Source organism: Sceloporus occidentalis, unplaced genomic scaffold, assembly GCF_023333645.1.
Source record: "Sceloporus occidentalis isolate IW3139 unplaced genomic scaffold, rSceOcc1.0.p SCAF_24, whole genome shotgun sequence".
NCBI lineage: Eukaryota > Metazoa > Chordata > Lepidosauria > Squamata > Phrynosomatidae > Sceloporus > Sceloporus occidentalis.
In genome coordinates, this window is record NW_028317004.1 from 3,001,538 (window position 1) to 3,024,286 (window position 22,749).

The 22,749-nt window shown below is 38.6% G+C and overlaps 1 protein-coding gene across 1 annotated transcript in view; it reads right to left on the bottom strand.

Annotated features, from left to right (window-relative positions):
* Positions 1 to 7,619: 7,619 nt before the first annotated feature.
* The window catches only part of LOC149300515 (tyrosine-protein kinase SYK-like), a 32,906-nt gene continuing 17,776 nt past the window's right edge, over positions 7,620 to 22,749 (bottom strand). Inside the window, exons 4-13 of the mRNA XM_089485018.1 lie at positions 21,556 to 21,634; positions 20,705 to 20,754; positions 18,994 to 19,062; positions 16,758 to 16,845; positions 14,473 to 14,650; positions 14,021 to 14,230; positions 12,338 to 12,530; positions 10,592 to 10,732; positions 9,390 to 9,502; positions 7,620 to 7,692 (exon numbers count right to left, since the gene is read on the bottom strand). Of these exons, the coding sequence (XP_089341144.1) occupies positions 7,620 to 7,692; positions 9,390 to 9,502; positions 10,592 to 10,732; positions 12,338 to 12,530; positions 14,021 to 14,230; positions 14,473 to 14,650; positions 16,758 to 16,845; positions 18,994 to 19,062; positions 20,705 to 20,754; positions 21,556 to 21,634 (1,194 nt within the window). The remainder of the gene's footprint in view (positions 7,693 to 9,389; positions 9,503 to 10,591; positions 10,733 to 12,337; positions 12,531 to 14,020; positions 14,231 to 14,472; positions 14,651 to 16,757; positions 16,846 to 18,993; positions 19,063 to 20,704; positions 20,755 to 21,555; positions 21,635 to 22,749) is intronic.

Below are 22,749 nucleotides of genomic sequence, written 5' to 3' on the forward strand. Positions count from 1 at the left end.
ACAGTAAATGACAGCTATTCAAAACTCCCTTTTTTTAATAAATTGAGGAAAAACTGCTGGCCTATTGTGATCTGAAATTGGTGAGTTGGTTGATGAGGATCAACTTCAGTGAAGAACCGATGCACGGAGGTGTGCAAATTAACGTTAGGAAGAGCTTGTAGCCAACATGTGATTATCTGACACAGGGCAAATGATAAAACTGCTAAATAAAGTCTGACTTTAATATTTTATTAAAGTGGATATTTAGTGGATACAGTATGCCAAGCAGTGTGATGCAAGTGTTTGCTAAACATGGTATGTCAGATACTGTTGTTTGATGATCACTACAGTTTATTTCAACCAAATTAAAGAAAAAAAAAAGTGTTTAAGGGCATTTGCTTTATTTACAAATCCCCTGCCGCCAACACCCTTAGTAAACAGAATACAAATATCATCTCTATTATATCTTTTATTGAGACAACACAAAAAAAAATGTAAAGTTAGAGCTTAAAGCTTAGAGGTCTCTTCTTTAGATGTAATGAGTGGGGTTTTTTAAATACACACAACACAAATCCATAGAGTTAGTGGTGTAGGTCCATATGTAGGAGATATAGGTTTAGTGGAGCCAGGAAAAATGCAAACAAATAAAATGTGGCCATTTGTGTGCCTCGTTAAGTTTACATAACATTTATATGACAACAAATGCAGCGTTCAGTAAAACATGTGTGTGCTGTGACATCAGCTAGCAGGAATTGGCAGTATCAGTATGCCAGTCCGGTATGTGTGATGCATCAACTAGTCATAGACTTGTATTCCAAAAATGCAAATTATTAATGCGTTTCTAACATAGATTTATAGAGTACTATGGTCTACCCGACAGTGTTGTAAAGTAAATGATAGCATTTCCAATGTAATTGTGTGCTTTATAATGAAATAAGTTTATTTAATTTTGTTAGCTTGAGTTGTTAGTACAGCACACAGAAAATAACAGATATAAATCAACTAATATCAAGCCAAAGCGTTTTTTTTATTTCAAAGAGTTTGTCTGCCATCTACTGCCATTTTTGAATCACTACAACACCTGCTTTTGCAAAGAGCAGCATTGTGATTCCCAACCTTTGAACTTTTAAAAGTTTTTTTATAATGTGCACTCATTGTTGGCCTCTCACTGTCTAGAGCTGCCACTGTTGTGTTTATTGCACAAACCAAACTTATGGTCCTCTAGGGTCATTGACAATTTCATCAGAGCCAGAAACACTAGGGAATGCAATTCCAGGGGTTTCCAGTGCCACAGAAGATATGGTTTGGACTAATGTGGCATGTACACACAACAAGGCAAGAGATCAGCGCTTATTCCGTCACTACATCAAAGTACCCCAATTTTGGTGAGTCCTATATAATCTTACAAGGCTAGATTGCTTACTAAGGAGCTGAATCAGTGGGACAGTATTTTAAAACACTGAGACTCTCATGCCCTAGAGAACATTATCGAGGCATCTGTGTAGTAGATGAGGTGTTTAACCACAAGGTTTGGTGAGAACCCGCAGATATGCATAAAAAATACCTAAAGGTGAAGCATACTCTAAAAAGAATACGCATGCAGATTCTGAGGCGCTGCTGAAATGACCAATATGTACACACAACTAAGCAAAAGATCAACGCACACACAGAAAACACAATACTATTTTTGAGGCATAAATATTGGGGATTCCATCACACTACATTATGTGACATCAAGCTGGATGACCAATAGACACAAAGACATGGATGGCCATTTAGAGATGCCGCCTCCTAAGGACATTTATGCATTTTAGGGGGCTGTGACCACAGCGTATCATGACAGGGGACACTTCACTACATTTGTTCTGGCAGTGTCCTTGTTGAGATCCCTGAAAGATGAACTCAAATACTGTGTGAAGAGAAAGCCCCTTTATTAACATTCAGTTTCTTAAGGACTTTTGCTTGGAACGGAACAGCTCCAGGTAACAGGGAGAAGAGCACGTCAGAGGACAGCAGGGAAGGAAGGCAGCAAAAAAGTAAGTATAAAAAAAAATACAAAAATAATTGGGGTGATAGGTGGAAGGGAACCTATAAGGAGAAGGGGGGCTGCATTGGGACAACAATTAAATACAAAAATGGGGTGGCTAGGGGTTTAAGGACACAACAGGGTGGTTGGGGCATCACATAAATCGATACACAAAGGGGGGTGCGTGGCTGGGGGCAATACACAAGGGTACATTAACCAGTACAAAAGGGGGCATAAATACACAAGGGACGGGCGTTGGTTGGGGACATCACATAAACCAGTTTTTTTTAACTGCACAAAAAGGGGCTGGCTGGGGGCACAAATGCACATGGGGCAATACACAAGCGTGTGGGGGGGGAATACATTAAAACCAAAGTGGGGGCGCTGGCTGTGGCATCAATACACAAGGGGGAAACACACAAAAAACAACCCACTGTGGAAAGCATTTTTTATGCTTTGTGTAGCTTAACCTGTACTGATGCAGGTGTCGGTGTGGCAGAGTCCGTTCTGGTGTGTTTGGTGTGTCGGTGTTGCAGAGCCTGTCCTGGTGTGTGTGTTTGGTGTGGCAGAGCCTGTCCTGGTGTGTGTGTTTGGGTGTTGGTGTTGCAGAGCCTGTACTGGTGTGTGTTTGGTGTGTCGGTGTTGCAGACCCTGTCCTGGTGTGTGTTTTTATTGTGTTGGTGTGGCAGAGCCTGTCCTGGTGTGTGTGTTTGGGTGTTGGTGTTGCAGAGTCTGTACTAGTGTGTGTGTGTGTTGTGTGTGTCGGTGTTGCAGAGCCTGTCCTGGTGTGTGTGTTTGGGTGTCTACAGTCCTCACTCTCCTAATGCCCCCAACCATTGGAGTTTTGTCATACCCCCCCACATACTCAGTTGTTGTTCAAGCTGCAAAGCCACTATTTTTTTGCGCCTTTGGAACTGTTAAATGTTATTACTGTTACTTCTTTGTATTTTACATGACAGACTTCCAGGGTGTGTGCTCCATAGGAGAAATAACTAAAATGACCTAAAAATACAGATGATACGGATGAAAGATATGGATGATACAGATGATAGTTCAAATGTTGCAGTGCCAATAATGAATATTAGACGATTGATGGTTGCCATCTAGGAAGGTAAGAAGCGTATCACTAAGATTTGCATGGAGTGTACTTTCCACGAATAAAGAGTTTTGGAGGGTTATTTTGGTGTTTTGAAGTAGTCATCCCTCAGAATAAAAATTCAGCTTAAAACCACTTCACTCACTCATGGTTTGGGTGTCTCTCATGGCCATGTAACTCTGATATACCCACAGATACAATATGTAGTACCTATGTACTCAGGACAGATAGAGAGATATATACTGTATATAGTTTATTTATGGGATTATTTTGATGTTTAGGGGTTACTTATCCCCACCTCAAGATGCATGTTTGTGGTTTAACTATAAAAATTAATATCGCTTTTTGCCCTCCATTTTTTGGGGCATGTTGTGACCATGTAATTATGTAATATAACTTACATGTGGAATTGGGTTATTCAGGAGACGTTGGAGATTCATGTAATATATATATATTTTTTTTTCTTTAATGTACCTAATAATGAAGAGATATACACTCACTGACCAGTTTATTAGGTACACCTGTTCAATTGCTTGTTAACACAAATAGCTAATCAGCCAATCACATGGCATGAACTCACATTTAGGCATGTAGATGTGGTCAAGAAAACTTGCTGAAGTTCAAACCGAGCATCAGAATGGGAAAGAAAGAGCATTTAAGTGAATTTGAACGTGGTTTGGTTGTTGGTGCCAGACAGGCTGGCCTGAGTATTTTAGAAACTGCTGATCTACTGGGATTTTCATGCACAACCATCTCTAGAGTTTACAGAGAATGGGCAGAGAGGTTCAAGATGACAGAAGGGCAACAGTAATGCAAATAACGACTTGTTACAACCAAGGAATGCAGAATACCATCTCTGAACGCACAACACGTCGAACCTTGAAACAGATGGGCTACAGCAGCAGAAGACCACACTGTGTGCCACACCTGTCAAATAAGAAAAGGAAGCTGAGGCTACAATTTGTACAGGCGCACCAAAATTTGACAATGGAAGACTGGAAGAACGTTGCCTGGTCCGATGAGTCTTGATTCCAGCTGCAACTTTCAGATGGCAGGGTCTGACTTTGGAGTAAACAACAACATGAAAGCATGGATCCATCCTGCCTTGTATCAAGGATTCAGGCTGGTGGTGGTGGTGTAATGGTGTGGGGGCATTTTCTTTGCACACTTTGGGCCCCTTAGTACCTCCGGTAACAACTACCTGAGTATTGTTGCTGACCATGCCCATCTTAAACATAACAATGAGTTCACTGTACTCCAATGGCCTCCACAGTCACCAGATCTCAATCCAATAAAGCACCTTTGGGCTGTGGTGGAACGGGAGATTCACATCATGTATGTGCAGCCAACAAATGTGCAGCAACTGCGTGATGCCATCATGCCCATATGGACCAAAATCTCTGAGGAATGTTTCCAGCACCTTGCAGAAAGTATGCCACGAACAATGAAGGCAGTTCTGAAGGCAACCCTATACTAGCAAGGTGTACCTAATGAAGTGGCCAGTGAGTATATAACCATATATCCTAATGTTTTTTTGCAAGAAAAAATTAAAATGTGCTACAAAACTAATATTTGAAAGTTGTGTTATTGCCCTTGATGTGATCATTCATAAAAATATATACTTACATATAGTTATTTTGACCAGGGAATTTATCATGTGTATTTTTTTTAAATAAATGATTATCAATTTTCTGTACATGCACTGCAATTATGCAGAATTTTGCCTCATAATCATATTAAAAGTGTATATGTTGTTTTGATGTGGTTAAAAATAAAATGATATGCTAAACTATATTTGCTTAACATGCTAAGACATAAAATTATGTTTTGTCTAAGTGGAATAGTACTCTTAGGGAGGTTTGAAAACTTGTAATCACATTTTAATTAATTGATCAGGTTTGGTTATGGTGAGCAATGTGCAGCTCTCCAAACATTGTTCATCTACTAATTGCTAGAATTGTGCATTCAGATTAGTAAGAACGTGTATGAAAATTGCCTGTTTCGTGCATTCATATGAATCTCTGATAACAAGAATGGATTCTAAAACTACTGACATTTCGTTGTCACGTGTAGCCGCCATTACAAGCTGCTTTGACTCTCCTTAAAGGGGTAAACAGGGAAGGGAGTGTATGTAGTAGACTTGGGCACCAGGGAGGTCTTCATGTTCGTCTTCGTGCTCGTCCTGGGCACAAAAATCTTCGTATTCCGCGAATATTCGCCCGTTCCTGTCTTCTCTTCAGGCGAATATTCGTGGACATTCTTTGTGTTCGTGTTTAGTTTTTTCCGGTTGTCTATAAGGGGTTAATACGGGGTTAACGCGTAACGCAGCAGCTCTGGTCTCCAGGAGTTTAAATGTCCGTATGAGCAACTCTATTGGTCGCCAGCAGGGGACAGACAAGCAACAGTTAAATGTCCATGCGAACGACCAATAAAGTCACTTGTACGGACATTTTACTGATAGAGCAGGGAGACCAGTGGTCAGGTTGCACCTTAAGGAGTTAAGGGGCCGTGCGAGTGAGCCTATTGGTCACCTGCAGGGTCTTCCTCTGGCATCAACCAATTTCCGCTTCCGTCAACTCCTGGGATGTCGCGAAGATAAGATAGGCTAGATGGGGAAGGGACCAAGGAGATTAGTAGACGAAGACGATCACGAAGATTCTTCGCGTTGTATGTCTTCGTCTTCACCTACATTTTACCGCCGCTATCTTCTCTTCTTCATTTCTTCTGAACGAACATGAAAATGCACTCTTTGTGCACAAGTCTAGTATGTAGGAGGGTACATATCAATAACTGATAGGTAGAAGTAGCCAACAAAACGATAGGATGGTTATGGCAGTGATTGATGGGTCCAACAACCTGCGGGGTTTTTTTCTTACTTTTCTCACTCTGGCAATCAGCTTTTACAAGAGAAAGGGAAAACTATATACACAGTATATTCAAGTGTGCTGATGCCATTTTGACTTGTCAGTAGCAGAATATACAGACTGGTGAGTGTTGCATTGTGAGACAGTGACAGTGATTGATGCTCACTACTCCTATACAATACTGCAAGTTAATTAATAAAGTCATAATAGTTTATTTCAGTGCAGACAATTTACTGGCGTAGAGTGGATTGGAGAAGCTGTAGTGTACTACTGTAGTGTATGTTTATAATCTATATATGACATTTACAGAAGCTGCATCAGACATCTTTTCCAATTTATTTAAGGGCAAAACCTCTAGTTTTTGGTTAAAAAAAGTGAAACATCAGGCATTTGCTTGCACAGGGTATGTTTTTGTTGTTTATTAAATTCTGTCCTATTGAGAAGACTCTAGTTTATTAAGACAGTTGGCCATTTACGCTACTAGCCTATCATAATCAGTCTGTTGTTCGTTTCTTTCCACCCGTTTGTAGTATCCCCTGCACCCGGGCTCCTGCCCTACCTGTGTACCCGGTCCGAGACAGACGTACTTCTGCAGCTGCAGCAACTGCTCCTCCCTCACCATCCTTAATTTGAGGTTAAAAAAATCTGTAATATTGGAGCAATTCAATCTTGTTCCAAGGGGCTACGTGGGCCTATCATCTGTCAGCGTCTTCCTGCTCAGGCCTAGTGGCTTACTACTACTACTGCCCGTACGAAAAATTACTGCAGTTATTTTTGTAAGGAAGTACAAATGCAATAAAGCTGCAGTACATTGAAGTACAACTGTAGGTTTGCAATATAATGACGTAAACGTGCAGTAATACTGCAGTAAAAGTGCAGTAAATGTGCAGTAATACTGCAATAAAAGTGCAGTATTGCAGTTTTTTCATGTCCAAAAAACTGCAGTATTACTTCAGAAAAAACTGCAGTAATTTTTCGTAAGGGTGCTGCTGCTCTTCTTTCAGTGTCTTTACTCTGGTGCTGCTGTAGGTGAAGGGTGAGTCCAAAAGGTGTCAGGATCTCCCCTCTTTGGGAAATGCCTTTTCATGTACTTCTTCATGTACTTTTTCATTTAGTTCAACAAACTTTGTTAATTGAATTTAAACATCAGTGTTGGTTTGCTTTTTAGTAGACAGCAGAAGTACTTGATCATAAATGCACATGACCAGGGCCACTTCTCTTTTAGTGCTAGTATGTCAAAATCTATTTAATTTATTGTCATTTTTTAATACTTTTATTTTAATTCTTTAATGTTATTAGTAATTCTGCATGCTCACCTGTACTTCACCCAGACCCTCCTATAAACTCATAGGAGACATGCAATTAATTTCACTAGTATATTTATTAGACTAAAACACAATTCTCTGGTTGTCTCTCTGAATTCTCTCCAAAGCACTAGAATTCAAATGTATTGCTGTGCAGTCAAAAATCTTCAAAGATGGTTGTTTTATTTATTTTTTATTTTTGGCAGCTTGCATATAGAGCATACAGTATATTGTGGCTTTTAATTAATACACTAAAATATTCATATTAAGCATATATCTTTTTTGTTTACTGAGTATTAAAATTGTTGTTTACAACAAGTTTGGGCTTCTGTAAGTTCACTTCAATTAAATTACTGGGCAATGTCATAATAATAGTTGCGTAGTTTGGGTTCAATTGTTGCAAAAGAGGGACGTTCCTCAATACTGTAAAAAAAAACGAGAAATAATCTTTAGAAACTGAGATATTCACATTGGTTAATTCTATGGAATAATATGTTAATCAGGTGTCTCTCTGCTTTCAAATGTCAAATGTTCAAAACATTCAGATTCATTTTTACCATTATAGCATTTATTTCCTAAACAGTAGACTATCTAATAGTGCTTCTCTTTCATACTACCTGGAAATGTCCCATTGAATAAAAAAGACCAAGCAAATTTCCTTATTCAGGTGAACCCAGTAAAGATAAATTGACTGTTTTGTACATGAGAAATTTAGTACATATATATATATACTGTATTTGCTTGATTATACAACCCTGATTATAAGACGACCCCCCAAAATCTGAATATTAATTTAGGAAAAAAAGAAAAAGCCTGAATATAAGATGACCCTATAGGAATTTTTTTTACCAGTAAATGTTAATTCATGTTAACTATGTAAACTATTTTTTTTTAATAAAAGCTATGATTGAGAAAAATATTTTTGCCACTTTGCCCCATGCTATGCCTTTTGAGCCCCTATTTGCCACTCTGCCTCCAGAATTGCCTTATACCCCTATATGCCGCTCGCATTTAGGGGGTTAAAAGGCATATTATGGGGCAGATTGGCATATAGGGAGGTATAAGGCATTTCAGAAGGCAGAGTGGCATATAGAGGGTTAAAAGGCATTTCTGGAGGCAGGGTGGCATTAAGGGGGTTAAAAGGCAATTCATAGCGCACTCTTCCTACAGAAATGCCTTATGCCCCCCATTTAACACTTACCCCCTCCCCAAACTTACTGGTGCTTCTGACTGCTGGTGTGTTGTCCGGGCAGCAGGTAGACGTCTACGCGATTCGCGTAGGCAACTTTCGCCGCAGCCAGAAGGAGGAGCGGTTAGCAGGAGTTTGTCTGCGTCCAACGCGCATACACCCTACGACTGCCCCGGCTACACACCATGGACTCATAAGCACCGGTAAGTGGGGGGGCATAAGACAGGATGATTCAGGTCCCCTGCAGCGCTGCGGGGGATCTGGATCTTAGTCTCATAGTCAGACCTATTTGAGGTCTCATTATAAGACGACCACAGCATTTGCTCTGGAAAAAATCTCGTCTTAGAATCGAGCAAATACGTTATATGCATCAGGCAGTCTGTGTGACATAAAATCAAAGCATAAGATTGGCCTCAAAATTCCAAAGAGCTCTACTCCACCTGGACACAGAAAATAAGTGTATGCTTAGAATGCTGGATTCCCTGCTAAATAGCTCTGTCTATTGTCATTTATTTTGTTGTCATTTTTTAACATTCACATCACGTGGTACCATGGTAGTAGTATGTGTGTTTTGAAGAACTTGAAAATGGCATCCCATGGCAACAGAGACAGTCTTCAAATATATTCTTCATTTCACTTAACAGTGAGCTTTACATTGGTTTAACTACCTCTCTGTGCCAGGTTTGACTATCTAGGTACAACTGAAATGTAAAATGTGGAGAAGTTATTGAATTACTTCATATTATAAATGTAACTTAGTGTAGAGGTCATGACCTATACACATAAAAATCAAACGTTCCTTTAGTTCTGACAAATATAGAAACCTATCCTTTAGTCTGGTGGCAGTTACTTAAATTACATAATATTCATGCTGTTAAGAAATGTATCCTAATGTTTTTACTGTGAAGAAAATTAAATGCTGCATACTCACTTATATGTCCAACATAGTTTCATTAGATCATACATTTCTGATGGACACCTGCCCGGACACTCCATCCGTTTTCCACTTTCAATCATTAGAGAAACCTCACCACCTTTCATACTCTAAAAGTACAGGAAGAAGATTAAGCATACTGTATGTACTACTACTACTGAAAAGTGGCAGTTGCACTCTGGATATTTTCTATATAACAAAATATGACACTTCACATTAGGTTTCAAAACTAAAATAAAATTGTAAACATTGACTGTAATTCATAATATGAGCCATATTTATCATGCCCCAGATATTCAACTGTATATTCTACTGTGTGATTTTTTCTTACTTCCTGTCACGGAAGCCTCCATGCCATGGGCTCCTGGAGGGGACTGAGTGCCAGCCTCCTTATCATAAGAGACTCTAAAGACTGCGGAGCTCGGAAACAGATTTGGGGTTCCTGCATTTTGGGACTGTGACGGTTCCTAGAGTCACCCTACCCCTCAGTTAATGTTATCCTTTTGTGTGATATTAATAAAAATGTATTTTATTATTTCCTTATTTCCTAACCATTTACATACAGCACACTAAAGTCTGGGAGATAATCTAATCAAGACAATGTGTATTCCTTATTTTAGTGGCATCTGTATCCTTTTGTATTGCTAATCCCTTTACTGCCCCTGTTGTCTCTGGGAGGCAGATTAAGAGGGCGGTTTGTATCTCAGTATCTTGTTTTATGTTAATGTATGTTTTGCTGGGTATATCCAGCTGTCTGTGTCTAAAATAAATCAGTTCTCCTCTTGTACCTAAAGACTAGTCTTGCTTGGTTATTTGGGTACTGGATAGAGATATCCCTTTACTTTGCTTGGGGATATTGCCGCCGGATTGCGGGGAATAACTGTCCTCAAGGGAGAAGTCGCTCTTGGCGGAGAGGGACAACCTGAGGTCTCTGGTCGGTCTGTCACACTTCCCTATTTGCTTCTAATATCTCCCTGACTCGTCCTCGTATTTTCCATCATTCTTTGGTCCTTTGTCTCAGAATGGTGGACTGACTTATGTTTGAAGAAGCTCACTATCTTAATTTTGTTATTTTTAAGTATCAGTAAAATGAGAGCTTTCCAGGACAAACATTAAAAGCTCTTTCCATGGCTAACATCTCTTAACAATCTTGGCAATCTGAAGTAAAATAGTTAGCCAGATCAATACATAAAAAATACCTTGTATGGCTTTTGACCATAGGAATATGCTTCCCACATGAGTACTCCAAAACTCCACACATCACTTTTGCTTGAAAATTTGTAATAGTTTATGCATTCAGGGGCGTACCACTTAACTGGCCATTTCCCAGAACTTTTTGCCTGTGAAAGGTACAATGATTGATAGGAATATAAGTAACATTTACTTTTTGCAGAATTGCAATACAAGTAGCCTCCAAGGTCAGGCGGATGATCCCAATGTCTAAGGAGGCTGGGTTTGCGGTACCAGAGGGGAATTCACAATGGTAGATCAAGCAAAAAGGCCTATGGAGCAAGCTAGCCCTACAACTGAGCAAGGAGGAAACAGCAGGTAGCACATACAGTATCCCACAAAAGTGAGTACACCCCTCACATTTTTGTAAATATTTTCTTATATCTGTTCATGTGACAACCCTGAAGAAATGACACTTGGCTACAATGTAAAGTAGTGAGTGTACAGCCTGTATAACAGCGTAAATTTGCTTTCCCCTCAAAATAAATATTTACAAAAATGTGAGGGTTGTACTCACTTTTGTGAGATACTGTATGGAGGGAACACCTTAATTACCTTGCTCAGGTGTAAAGGGGTGCAGGCAAACTGACCCAGGAGCTTGAGTAATATATTTATTGCATGTGATATGCAAATTGGGCGGGTCACAAAAGAGGAGAGAAGGTGCCTGGACCATACCATACCTAGGTCAGTACCACTTTGTAAGACGGTCAGCAATCACTTACTCACGTCCTCCCTTTTTTGTTGGCAGGTATAGTGATTTAACAATCTCGTTTTCTTTCCTTGTCACAGAAGGCAGTTATTGTGCTGGTGTGAAGGAAGGCAAGTTGGGCTCAGTCCTCCCCTGACCCCTGGTATGGTCATTGACTTTGGACGTGCCCACTGAGCTTAAGGTCGGCTGGTAGTTAGCATGATTGGGGGGAAGCGGAGGGAGCTGTCAGTATTGTTGGACGAGGGGGAGGTGAGTTCCCTCTTCCTGTGTTGGTGGTAACCGGAATTAGAAGGGGCTGGCAAGGACAATGCTAGTTGTATTGTGTTAGGCGAGTTATTATTACTTGGAATATGTTTTTTTATATTGTGTTTTATATTGTATTTACATTGTTTATATTTGTTGTTTATTATTCATGTATTGTTTTGGTTCCTTAAAAAAAAGGTTGTACATATTAAAGTTATAGGCTCACACAGTGCATACATATGTTTCTTGTTTAATTAAAGCTGTGGCCTGTTTATATCCAAGAATGTGGTGTTTTTATTGATGGGTTTCTTGGTTATGGGGGGTAAAAGGTTTTCTTGAGTTCAGCACGGACCCCACTACCGTCACATCCCTTCATTTACTGTGTTTGCATGTACTGCTTCCAATGAGTGACTATTTACATATCAACTAACCTGTAAAGTATAATTTTCTCATGTTACCCCTCAGTCCTCAGTCCTCAGTCAACTCCTGGAATATAGTTTTGGCACCCCTCTTTTTATTAACAATGCTTTCCTGCTAGACGTTATTTAATCAATTCATATATTTGAATGTTCTTGTCACTTCTCTCCTTTCCCTTTAATGTTCTACATGTTGTACATATTATTTTTTTGTGTCATTCCTAGTATGTTTTGTTAGCAAGACCATTTTAGTGACATTTCTTTGAATTCTCTTTAAATTATGAATCCCTTTCTGAAACAGTGATGTCCTACAAGAGACATATAAAAATGTCATTAGTACATCTTACTTTGTAGTAATTTTCATCAGATGCTATTGCCTTTGACAGGCCAAAATCACTTATTTTAGCATAATGCTGGGTAACCAGTAAAACATTTCGTGCTGCCAGGTCTCTGTGCACAAAGTTCTTCTCCTCTAGATATTTCATTCCCATGCAAACCTGATGAACAAGCTCGGTTACATTCTTTTCTGAAACAACATCCCTAGAGAAAAAAAATACATGTGTCACAAACCATGTTCCATAAATGAAAAGGCTGAGTGGATTGACTGAAACATACAGGAGTTCCAAATAGGACTTTTACAGAATTGCAGCACAAGATATTACTTTGTGATCTGTTACCACTCTTGCTCCGACCCAAAATGAGTTGAAATCATCATCTGACATGGTTTCTAGTATATTAATGCTATTGTATACTCCCCAATTTACTGGACCAAGCAAACAAGTACTTTGATAAAGAATACTGACCCTGACCATTCCTTATTAAGCTATGAGTTAGAAACATAGCATTGTCCAGAATGTCTTGATATGTACCCTTCAGCATATGGGACAGCAAAACATTTTGGGCAATGCTTCCAACTTAAGTCAACAATTAAGGTCAGCATTTATTTGCATGCGCCTACCCAGAATTCCTTGTGGTTGTGGCAGGACCATGAGATTTCTGAGGGAAAAGCAAGCCTTCTGGCTTGTCTGGTGTCTGTAGATGAGTGTTTAATTATGCTTCTACTACCGCCTTAATTTTAGTCGAAGGGTTTTCCATCACCTTTACCCACCATAACTGATGTAATGTTATATATACCGTATTTGCTCGATTATAAGATGACCCTGATTATAAGACGACCCCCCAAATCTGAATATTAATTTAGGAAAAAAGAAAAAGTCTGAATATAAGACGACCCTATAGGAAAAAAGTTTTACCAGTAAATGTTAATTCATATAAACTATTTTTTAAATAAAAGCTATGATTGAGAAAAATATTTTGGTTTTATTTCCTTCTATTTTCCAACCTGCCCCCCTCAGTTATGCACATCTGCCCCAGAAATGCCTTATACCCCCTATATGCCACTGTGCCCCATGATATGCCTTTTGACCCCCTATGTGCCACTCTGCCTCCAGAAATGCCTTATACCCCTTTATGCCACTCTGGCATTTAGAGGGTTAAAAGGCATATTATAAGGGTAGAGTGGCATATAGGGAGGTTTAAGGCATTTCAGGAGGCAGAGTGGCGTATAGAGGGTTAAAAAGGCATTTCTGGAGGCCGAGCGGCATTAAGGGGGTTAAAAGGCATTTCACAGAGCACTCTGCCTCCAGAAATGCCTTATGCCCCCCATTTAACACTCACTTCCCCCGCCCGCCCCCCAAACTTACCGAGCTTCTGAGTCCCCTGTCATCTAGCCGGGGCAGCGTGTAGAGCTCTACGCGATTCGCGTAGACATCTACACGCTACCCCGGCTACACACCGGGGACTCAGAAGCAGTGGTAAGTGGGGCGGAGGGAGACAGGAGGATCCAGGTCCCCTGCAGCTCTGCGGGGGATCTGGATCTTAGTTGTCTCATAGCCAGACCTATTTGAGGTCTGATTATAAGACGACGCCGATTATAAGACGAGGGGTATTTTTCAGAGCATTTGCTCTGAAAAAACCCTCGTCTTATAATCGAGCAAATATATAAAACAATTTGTTATATTTTTGCATACCTGTTTTTAAGCAAAAATTTATTTAGTGCTCCTAGTTCTGCCAGTTCCATCACCAACATCCAAGACTCTGCTTCACATATACCAATCATTCGAACAATATATGGATTGTCCAGTTGTTGCATGACTGTGGCTTCTTTGAGCAGTTCCTCCTTTATTGAAGGGTCCTCATTGTCATTCTTGAGGATCTTAACAGCAACATTTCTTTCAGACCTGGAGTGGTGGAAAACAAGTGTCAAAAAAGTAATATATGGAAACAACTGCCCAAAGTTCCATATTTTGAAAGCTCATTCTAGACCTATGAATATAAGCAGGACAAAAAATAAATAAATATATATATATATATATATATATATATATATATATATATAAAATCACACATTGTGCCCATTTCATAGATTTCATAGATTTAAATAAAGGGACATCCGGATAAGTAATACATTTCAACAACTTACTTTGTCATCTTTAAAATTCCTTTCTTCACGGTTCCAAAGTTGCCAGATCCAAGATCTTGTTCAATTAAGGAGAGGTGATCTCTTTGTATTTTGACAGTTCTTGGTCTAAACTCTTCAGGGTCTTCATATAGTCCACGATACACATCTGTGTCCATTGGCATGGAATCTTTTGTAACTTCTAAAATTTGCAGCATACACACAATTACTATATGACCAAAAGTATCTGGACACCCCTCCTAATTTGTGAGTTTAGTTGTTTCAGCCACATCTGTTTTTAGCAGGTGAATAAAATTAAGCACCTAGGCCAGGGGTGTCCAACCGGCGGCCCTCCAGCTGCTGCAGTACTACATCACCCATAATACTCTTTCAGCTAAGGAGCTGGATGAGTTTGGGAGATGTAGTCCTGCAGCAGATGGAGAGGCGTGTGTAAGGGCAGTGTGTGTGTATATGTGTGTTTATGAGCAGGTGTGTGTAAGGGCAGTGTATGTATATGTGTGTGTGTGTGTGTAAGGGCAGCGTATGTGTGTGTATAGACAGGTGTGTAAGGGCAGTGTATGTGTATTTGTGTGTGTAAGGGCATTGTACGTGTATATGTATGTTTATGGGCAGGTGTGTGTAAAGGCAATGTGTATGGAGAGGTGTGTGTAAGGGCAGTGTGTCTGTATATGTGTGTGTAAAGGCAGCGTATGTGTGTGTATGGACTGGTGTGTAAGGGCAGTGTATGTGTATTTGTGTGTTTATGGGCAGGTGTGTGTAAAGGCAGTGTGTAAGGGTCCTGGGAGGGAGGCTAACATTAGCCTTTTTTTAATAAAAAAAAGATCTCTGCTGTTGTCTACTCTTCCAGTGATACTCAGTCAGCATTATGGTGGACATCTGGCTGGCTGAGAATCATAGGAATTGCTGTTCACAGCTAGCATCTGCAGCCAGGGCCGGCCCAAGGCAAAATGCCGCCTGGGGCAAATTTTAAAATGCCGCCCCCCCTTACCTACCCCCCCCCTTTGTACTTACATTTCAGCAGTCCTGCGACGAGTCTCCGTGTTCAGTCTGGGTGCCGGCTTGTAATGTTGAGCGCCGGAACAGGGAGACTCACCGCAGAGGAGAGAGGGGTGCCGAGCGGGTACTGACAGCTTGGTAAGCTGGTCGGCGCCCCTTTCTCTCTCTTTAGCTTTAAAAAAAAAAAAAAAAAAGGGCTTGGGGCGGCGAAGTGCCGCCCCTTCAAAAGTGCCGCCTGGAGCGGTTGCCCCACTCGGCTCCATTGTCGGGCCAGCCCTGTCTGCAGCTTTACTGTTGAATGCACTAACAATGATGCTCAGCCAGCATCTTGGAAGCCGTTTGTCTGGCTGAGCCTCATGTAAACAGTAGTTAACAACAGATGATAGTAGTATGTCTGGCTGAGCCTCATGGGAATTCGATGTGTTCTTTATTTTTAATATGCATGACTGTGCTGACAAAAATGTAGCATGTTTTAAGTAGCGATGCAAGCGCGGCATTGTGAAGTGCAATTACTTGTATTGATGAGTTCCGCGAGAGCAATTAAAAAAAAAAGTGTCCCTCTTTCACATTTTGAAATGTTGGGAGGTATGCAGTATTATGCAAACATTTAATAAATACTGCAGCCTGTTATCCACCCATATATCTGTGTCTGTGGTTATTTGGGGCAGAAAGTCTGTATAGCTGGGTGGTATGGCATTGTATATATAGCACAGTCCCTACTACCTTCATACATGCCCTGTCTTCATTTGATGGGCACAATTTAAGTCAGAAAATTTCCAAGTTCCCCCTTGTGGACAGCTATGGAAGTAATATATGTTCATAAGGAGCAGTAATCATATGCATGCAATAGCAAACTGTTCTCTTTAAATTAACACTTTCCCTCAATGTAAGGGTTTTTTTCTTTCAGCAAACAATTGCATATTTCTCCTATACAGCTGCACCAATGAAAAATGTATATTAGTTTTCCTTTAAGCTAATGTCTTGATTATGTATGTATGTATACTTTTATTTATTGATCGCTAATATATTTACTTTGCAGTTCAAAGCATAGTAATGGGGAGGTACAATAACTTATGTCATATAATAAGTAACATAGTCTACAGACCATTTAAATGAGGAACATTTTTCAAATGTAAAATATAATGAAAAAAACCCCGTAATATTTGAAAATCTCATTATAAGCCCACAATAGATTTAAGATGAATGAGTAATACACTTACTGCATACATGGACAATTTAAACCGGTATTTTTGTAATTGAACAGATTTATAATATTGGATAAATCAAGTTACCTCTGCCTCTTGCTTCTGTTCTTGGCCTCGTCACATATGGGTTTACGGATGAGAAACTCTCTGTTCGATTAACAATTCCAGATGAAACCTGTTACAATATTTAATACTTTTTACAGATAGTTGATAAAGCCTCCTCTTCTGTTTCAGTTCCACGTCAAATAAATATTGCTTGCAACATGAACAGGCTACCAGAAACCTGCAGGAACCTAATTTATTATGGGAAAACCAATGTTTTCAACTCATAGCACCATCTGTGGTAATAATAACTAAAATATAGATATTAAAAAATAAGTCTTCTCCCTCTTAATTAGCCATGCTATTCTATGAGCACTAGTCTTGTGCAGTCTTTTTCATACAAACTGTATTTTTAACGAAAATTGCCTGTTTCGTGCATTCATGCAAAATCAACAAAAGACAAGGTCCATCTCTTACAAAACCCAGAAAAACAAATTCCTGCAAAAGTTCCGAAAATTTGTCATGATTCGTCCATTTGTCGCCACGTGTAGCCGCCATTACGTTTTGGCGCTCGTTGATAAAGTAAAGTGGGAGAGAATGTGGGTGCATATCAATGACTGATAGGTAGAAGTAGCCCAAAAATACGGTTTATGGTCTCATTTATGGTAATGGCTGTGATTGATGGGTCCAACAACCTGTGGGAGTTTCCTTACTTTTTTCACTCTGGCCAATCAGCATTTACAAAGGGGAAGGGGCAAGCATTAGATATAATGGTGACGCCATTTTACTTGTCAGTAGCAGCAGTTACAGACTGATGAGAGTTGGAGTGTGAGACAGTGACAGTTAGCTTAGCAGAGGCTGAGATTGATGCTCATTGCTCACCTATCATACTGCAAGTTAATTAATAGTTTATTTTAGTGCAGAACATGTACAGTTGTAGGGTGGATTGAACAAGCTGTAGTGACTAGTGTAGTGTATTACAGGGGCTGTAGCAGACATTTTTCCCATGTTCCAAACTAGAGTTTAGTTGATTCACACAGTTGGCCATTTATGCTACTAGCCAAAGCTGTAATTTGTGGACAACCACATTTTTTTTATTATCTTTCTATCACATCATCTATTATTCTTTATTAATAAATATATATTGGTGATGCATAATATATAATATTGGAGAAATTCAGTCCTGCTTCATGGGGCTGCATGTGTTTATCATCTGCCAGTGTCTGCCTCCCCAGGCCCAGTGCCCTACTACTACTGCTGCTGCACCTCTTTGACCGTCTTTCTGTAATATTGTGGTGGAAAAGTAGTCCTGCTCCATGGGCTGCATGCGCCTATCATCTGCCTGTGTCTACCTACCCTACATGTCTAATGAGCACTTACCTTTTATGACTGTTCTTCTTGCTATATATTAGCAGATGAACACAATTCTGTGCCACCTGCATCAAGTGGAGCTGTAGATCTTCCTAAATTGGCCTTATTACTGACAGAAAAGATCTTAGAGAGACATCATACTTGCCAAGGGTATTGCGGCAACCATATGGTTTCTCTATGGTGCTTTCTGTCAGGGACTGCAGAGCACCAAGACCATTGCTCTCTGTCATGCAGAAAATTATAGTATATGAAAGCTATACCCGCAAAGCAAGATCTATTATGAATGATTGAACATAAAATAGCATGGCCTTCTTTAAGAGGAATTAAAAATTATATATTTCATCCACCTAGTATTTTAATCCAACTACTCCCTTCAGTCATGATTCAAAATAAACATTAGAAATAAAAACAATTTGGGAGAATGCTTAATATTGTTTGTACTAAATTTCTTTTAGGTTTTTATAAGCGGAAATTATGTTGGGGGCATTAGGTTAAGGGAACAGCCACTAACACTGTTAGCAAGATTAAAGCAGCATTGCTAGTTCTAAATAATCGCCCCGACCTCTGTTGGAAGTGAGTGTGAAAAGGTAAACTTGAGGGTGGGGGACCAGTCTTGCTTTCTCATCAATGTCAGCATTAAGTAGCCTTTTAAATGTTGGGGGGTACTGGCTAAATAATGACATTACAACACTTCATGTGGAGACCATACATTGAAAAAGTTATTCAAAGTTTCCAACAGGGTTCTGTAAAAATCCAATTATTTATTATTACTATTATAATTTAGTTCACAATAATAGCAATTGGTTGTAAATGATGGTGACAGTGAAACCTGCAATGCTACTTTAAAGTAAGCTCTAAAAGCAAAAGCAGCACTAGCTAATAATGTGTAAAGCCTTGAAGTATGGTGCACCTTTTTACTGCCAGGCTTGGGAAATGTGTAGGATTTGACTCTTGAGATAATTCCACCTGCTGACCAATTCTAGAAACCACAATGTCAGAGAGGAAAATTAAATGTGCTATGAAATCACCTTTAACACAATGAACATTGGATACTTTAAACACCACCTACAAAAATTAATTTCATGCAAAAATAATCTTTGATTAATAATGTTTCTTGAAATGAATTTGCCCACAGTATTTGCAGTTAAGGCTAGATTTCCCTTGGGGAATACCAGGAACGATGTGCAGATGTTCACTTTTTAGGGGCACCAAATGTTACATAACTTAGCTCTGAAATATCTCTACCGAGTACTAACATGCCAATCTTTTTTTTAACCTTTTTGTGAGTGCTCACAATAAGGTCTATTCACAAAACAAAGCAACTCATATTTTTACTCCTAGAATCGCTCACTGTCAGTAGGATAGTCAAATTGATGTTAGTTGAAGAACATTGGGGGCACTGTTTTCTTAGAGACTCTTCTGAAGACTTAGAGGACAGCCCATATCCAGAAAGATACTGACACAGAGATGTTACTTTAGCGTGCAGTCTACCGGTAATCTGTGGTCTACCGTAAACCTGCCGTGCATTCTGTCTAGCACAAGTACAAGTAAGACTTAAGTATAACAGTTTAGCCTTGCGGTAATGTTGTTAGAAGATGTGTATAAAATTATCATCTGCACGGAAGAGAATGCAGTTTTGTTTTTTTTAAGCAAGGTAGCTGATGGTCAAAATTTTTATCTGCGACGGTGTGACAGAAACACCCCAATACCAATCATTCAGCGTGAATGCGAAACAGGTTCAGTACATATGGAAACCACACATATGGTGTGTGTATATTGTTTAAAGGATTGAAAAGTGAATACATTTTATTTGTATGTCATAAAACTAAATATAAAGCAATATTGGTCATTGTTTTTTATGATAAAGTTCAGGTAGACTGCAAGGCTAAAATAGAAAAGTTCAGGTCGACGGCACGCTACAGTAGAAAAGTTCAGATAAACTGCACGCTAAAGTAGCAATGACATACTGAGAGCGTTCAGAGAAAGGCTACAGGAGGAAAGTTTATTTCTTAGATGAACTGTAAGAACAAGAGGCCATAGTCTAAAACTGGAGTGTCAGAGATTTGGATTTAATGTTTTATCTTACTAAGAAGATGTTAGATAAATGAACAGCCTCCCTTCAGAAGTGGTACAAGCTAATACAGAGAGGAAGTTTACACATGCATAAAAAAGGCATAGGGCTATCCTGAACCTAAAACAAGACCAAGGATTGGTCTCTACGGCTGGAAAAATGGGTAGACTAGATTAGCCATATAGTTGTTATCTGACCTCAAATTCTATGTTTCTGTGAATTTTAAAAATAATCTTAAACAAAACTAAAACAAGCTACTTACTTTTTTACTTAGAGTACTTAGCTGGTAAATATTAAATTATAGACATTTTTGTCCTATAATTCATTTATATATTGCAGAGATGTGTTATCAGTTAGACAGCAGTCTTGTTTTATGGCATTAAGAAAAGCCACGTTTTGTTGACATTCATTTAAGTTTTGAAAGTATCTTACCTCTAAATGGTACAAAACTTAATTGTTTAATTATTGTCTTAGTACCCATTGTTTGCATACAGTTAACCTGTATATTCCTGTGAAGAGAACCTGCATTCAGCTCTCACAAGTGACTTACTGTTGGATGTTGTCCAGGAAGTTCAGGGAGTCTAGTGAAACTAATGGTGCCTAGAAAAAGAACAAACATCTAAATACTATATGTGTCAAGAGTATGTGGACACCTGACCATCACTCCTATATGAGGTTGTAGGACATCTTATTGCAAAACCATGGTCATTAATATAAAGTATATACTCTGCCACCCTCCCTTATGGCTATAACAACCTCCACTAGTCTTTACAGGATAGATGTCATGAAAAGTTACACATTTTTTTCACACAAGATCTTAATGATTATTAGCAATATTTACTGAAATTAAAATAATTTAAAATATGCATGGAATAGGTGATGAGACCAAAGACTTAATTAAAGTTTGAGTCTTTAAAGCAGGGAAAACAGTAATTTATATAGGTTGAAAGGTTTGTCTCTGCTGTCAAATTCTATGATTCAATATCGAATGTTATCCATAGTATTATATTTTCTTTTTGCATTTCTGTGAAACAGCCTGTGATAATATAATTCACCTAGTGTGACTTTTATTAAATGAAGTTTGGACATTGGAATGTCTGATAAACAGCAAGGTCTACCTAGAAACTAAACTAATAAACTCAAAAGTTTTTTTTTTATTTACTTAGTTCAGCCTTAAAGATAAATAGTTGAACTGAAAAATGTAATACTAAACTTAAATAATACATTTTTTTATTACTGTATTTAATTATGGTTTTATTTCTGATTCGACATTTCCTCTTTATGGTGAAAAACTGTAACTTGGCAGAAAGTCTTATCAAACAACATAGGCAAGTTTACTTTATAAATGTGATTTAAACTAAGAAAAAACCTTGTTTTCCTAAAATAAAATGAATTACTTACTTCTGTAATTAGATCGTGTACAAGGACTTGTCAGGACCTGTAGCAGTCCATCTGGTTTGTAAGAATAATGTTCAACCAACTGCAAAGTGAAACATAGCTAATAAGATAGTGTGGTACTCGTTTCTCAATAAGCAGTCTCTGAGTTAGGGGTCATTTAGCTGTATGTCACTATGGTAGCCTGTTAAAATGGTTAAACAGCAGTGCACCCTCAATTTAACATAGCACCTTTTAAGGCTTTTACAGGGCTATCTAAGACCATCTTTTACTACAGATATATTGTATGTCAACAAGCATAAAAAAAGAGCTAGTGTAATAATGTAAAACACCAAAGCAAGATAAACTAGATGAATCAGAGCTTCCCTTTTTGCTAATTCGGTAGAACTACTTTACTACCTCTTTGGAAATTATAGGCCTTTTTATAAAATGAATCACAAGATGCTAAACAGTCAAGTTTAGTAAAAGAGAATAGATTATTTTGTTACATTAATAACAGTAAGATATATTTACTATGATAATTACTGAACATATTTAACTCACTTACATCAGCACTTTAATCACACTATTAAAGATGGTATTGGTGTAAAAAAAAAACAAGTGAGGGCAACAAAGTTGTATTCTTTCCTCTTCAGTGTATACTTATTTAAGGAAACTGGCCCACTACATGAAAATGATTTGTGTACTTGCACTTCCACTTTTAGCCTCCAGGGTATCTAAACTAAGAAGCAATTTTGACTGTATTTGTGCCATGCTTGGTTTGTGTCAACAGTCCTTTTGAATGTGTTCTTCCGTTACCCTTTTGGTGAATGTGCGGTCCTTCACATGTATACATTCTTGCTATTTTGCTATGCTAGTGTTAATTTTATTGTCAAAAACGTGTAGTAAGTAATCATGTAAAATAATGAATCATAGAAGTAATACAATAAAATAAGAAATGATCTCTTAGATTTTTTTAGAAATTAAACTGTGCTTTGAAAATAACTCATCTGCAAAGACATTTTGACAGCAAATATTGGGTTTTGATAGATTTCACTTAATAAAATTATTATAAATTAAGCAAGAGTAGGATGTGTTATGTTAATACATACAGTTTGTCTCTTATTCACCCTTCTCTGATAGCTTACCATGTCTCTTTTTACCAACGGGTGTTTTTGTATCTCCTTGTAGATGCCACATCACTATATAAAATCCAATCTG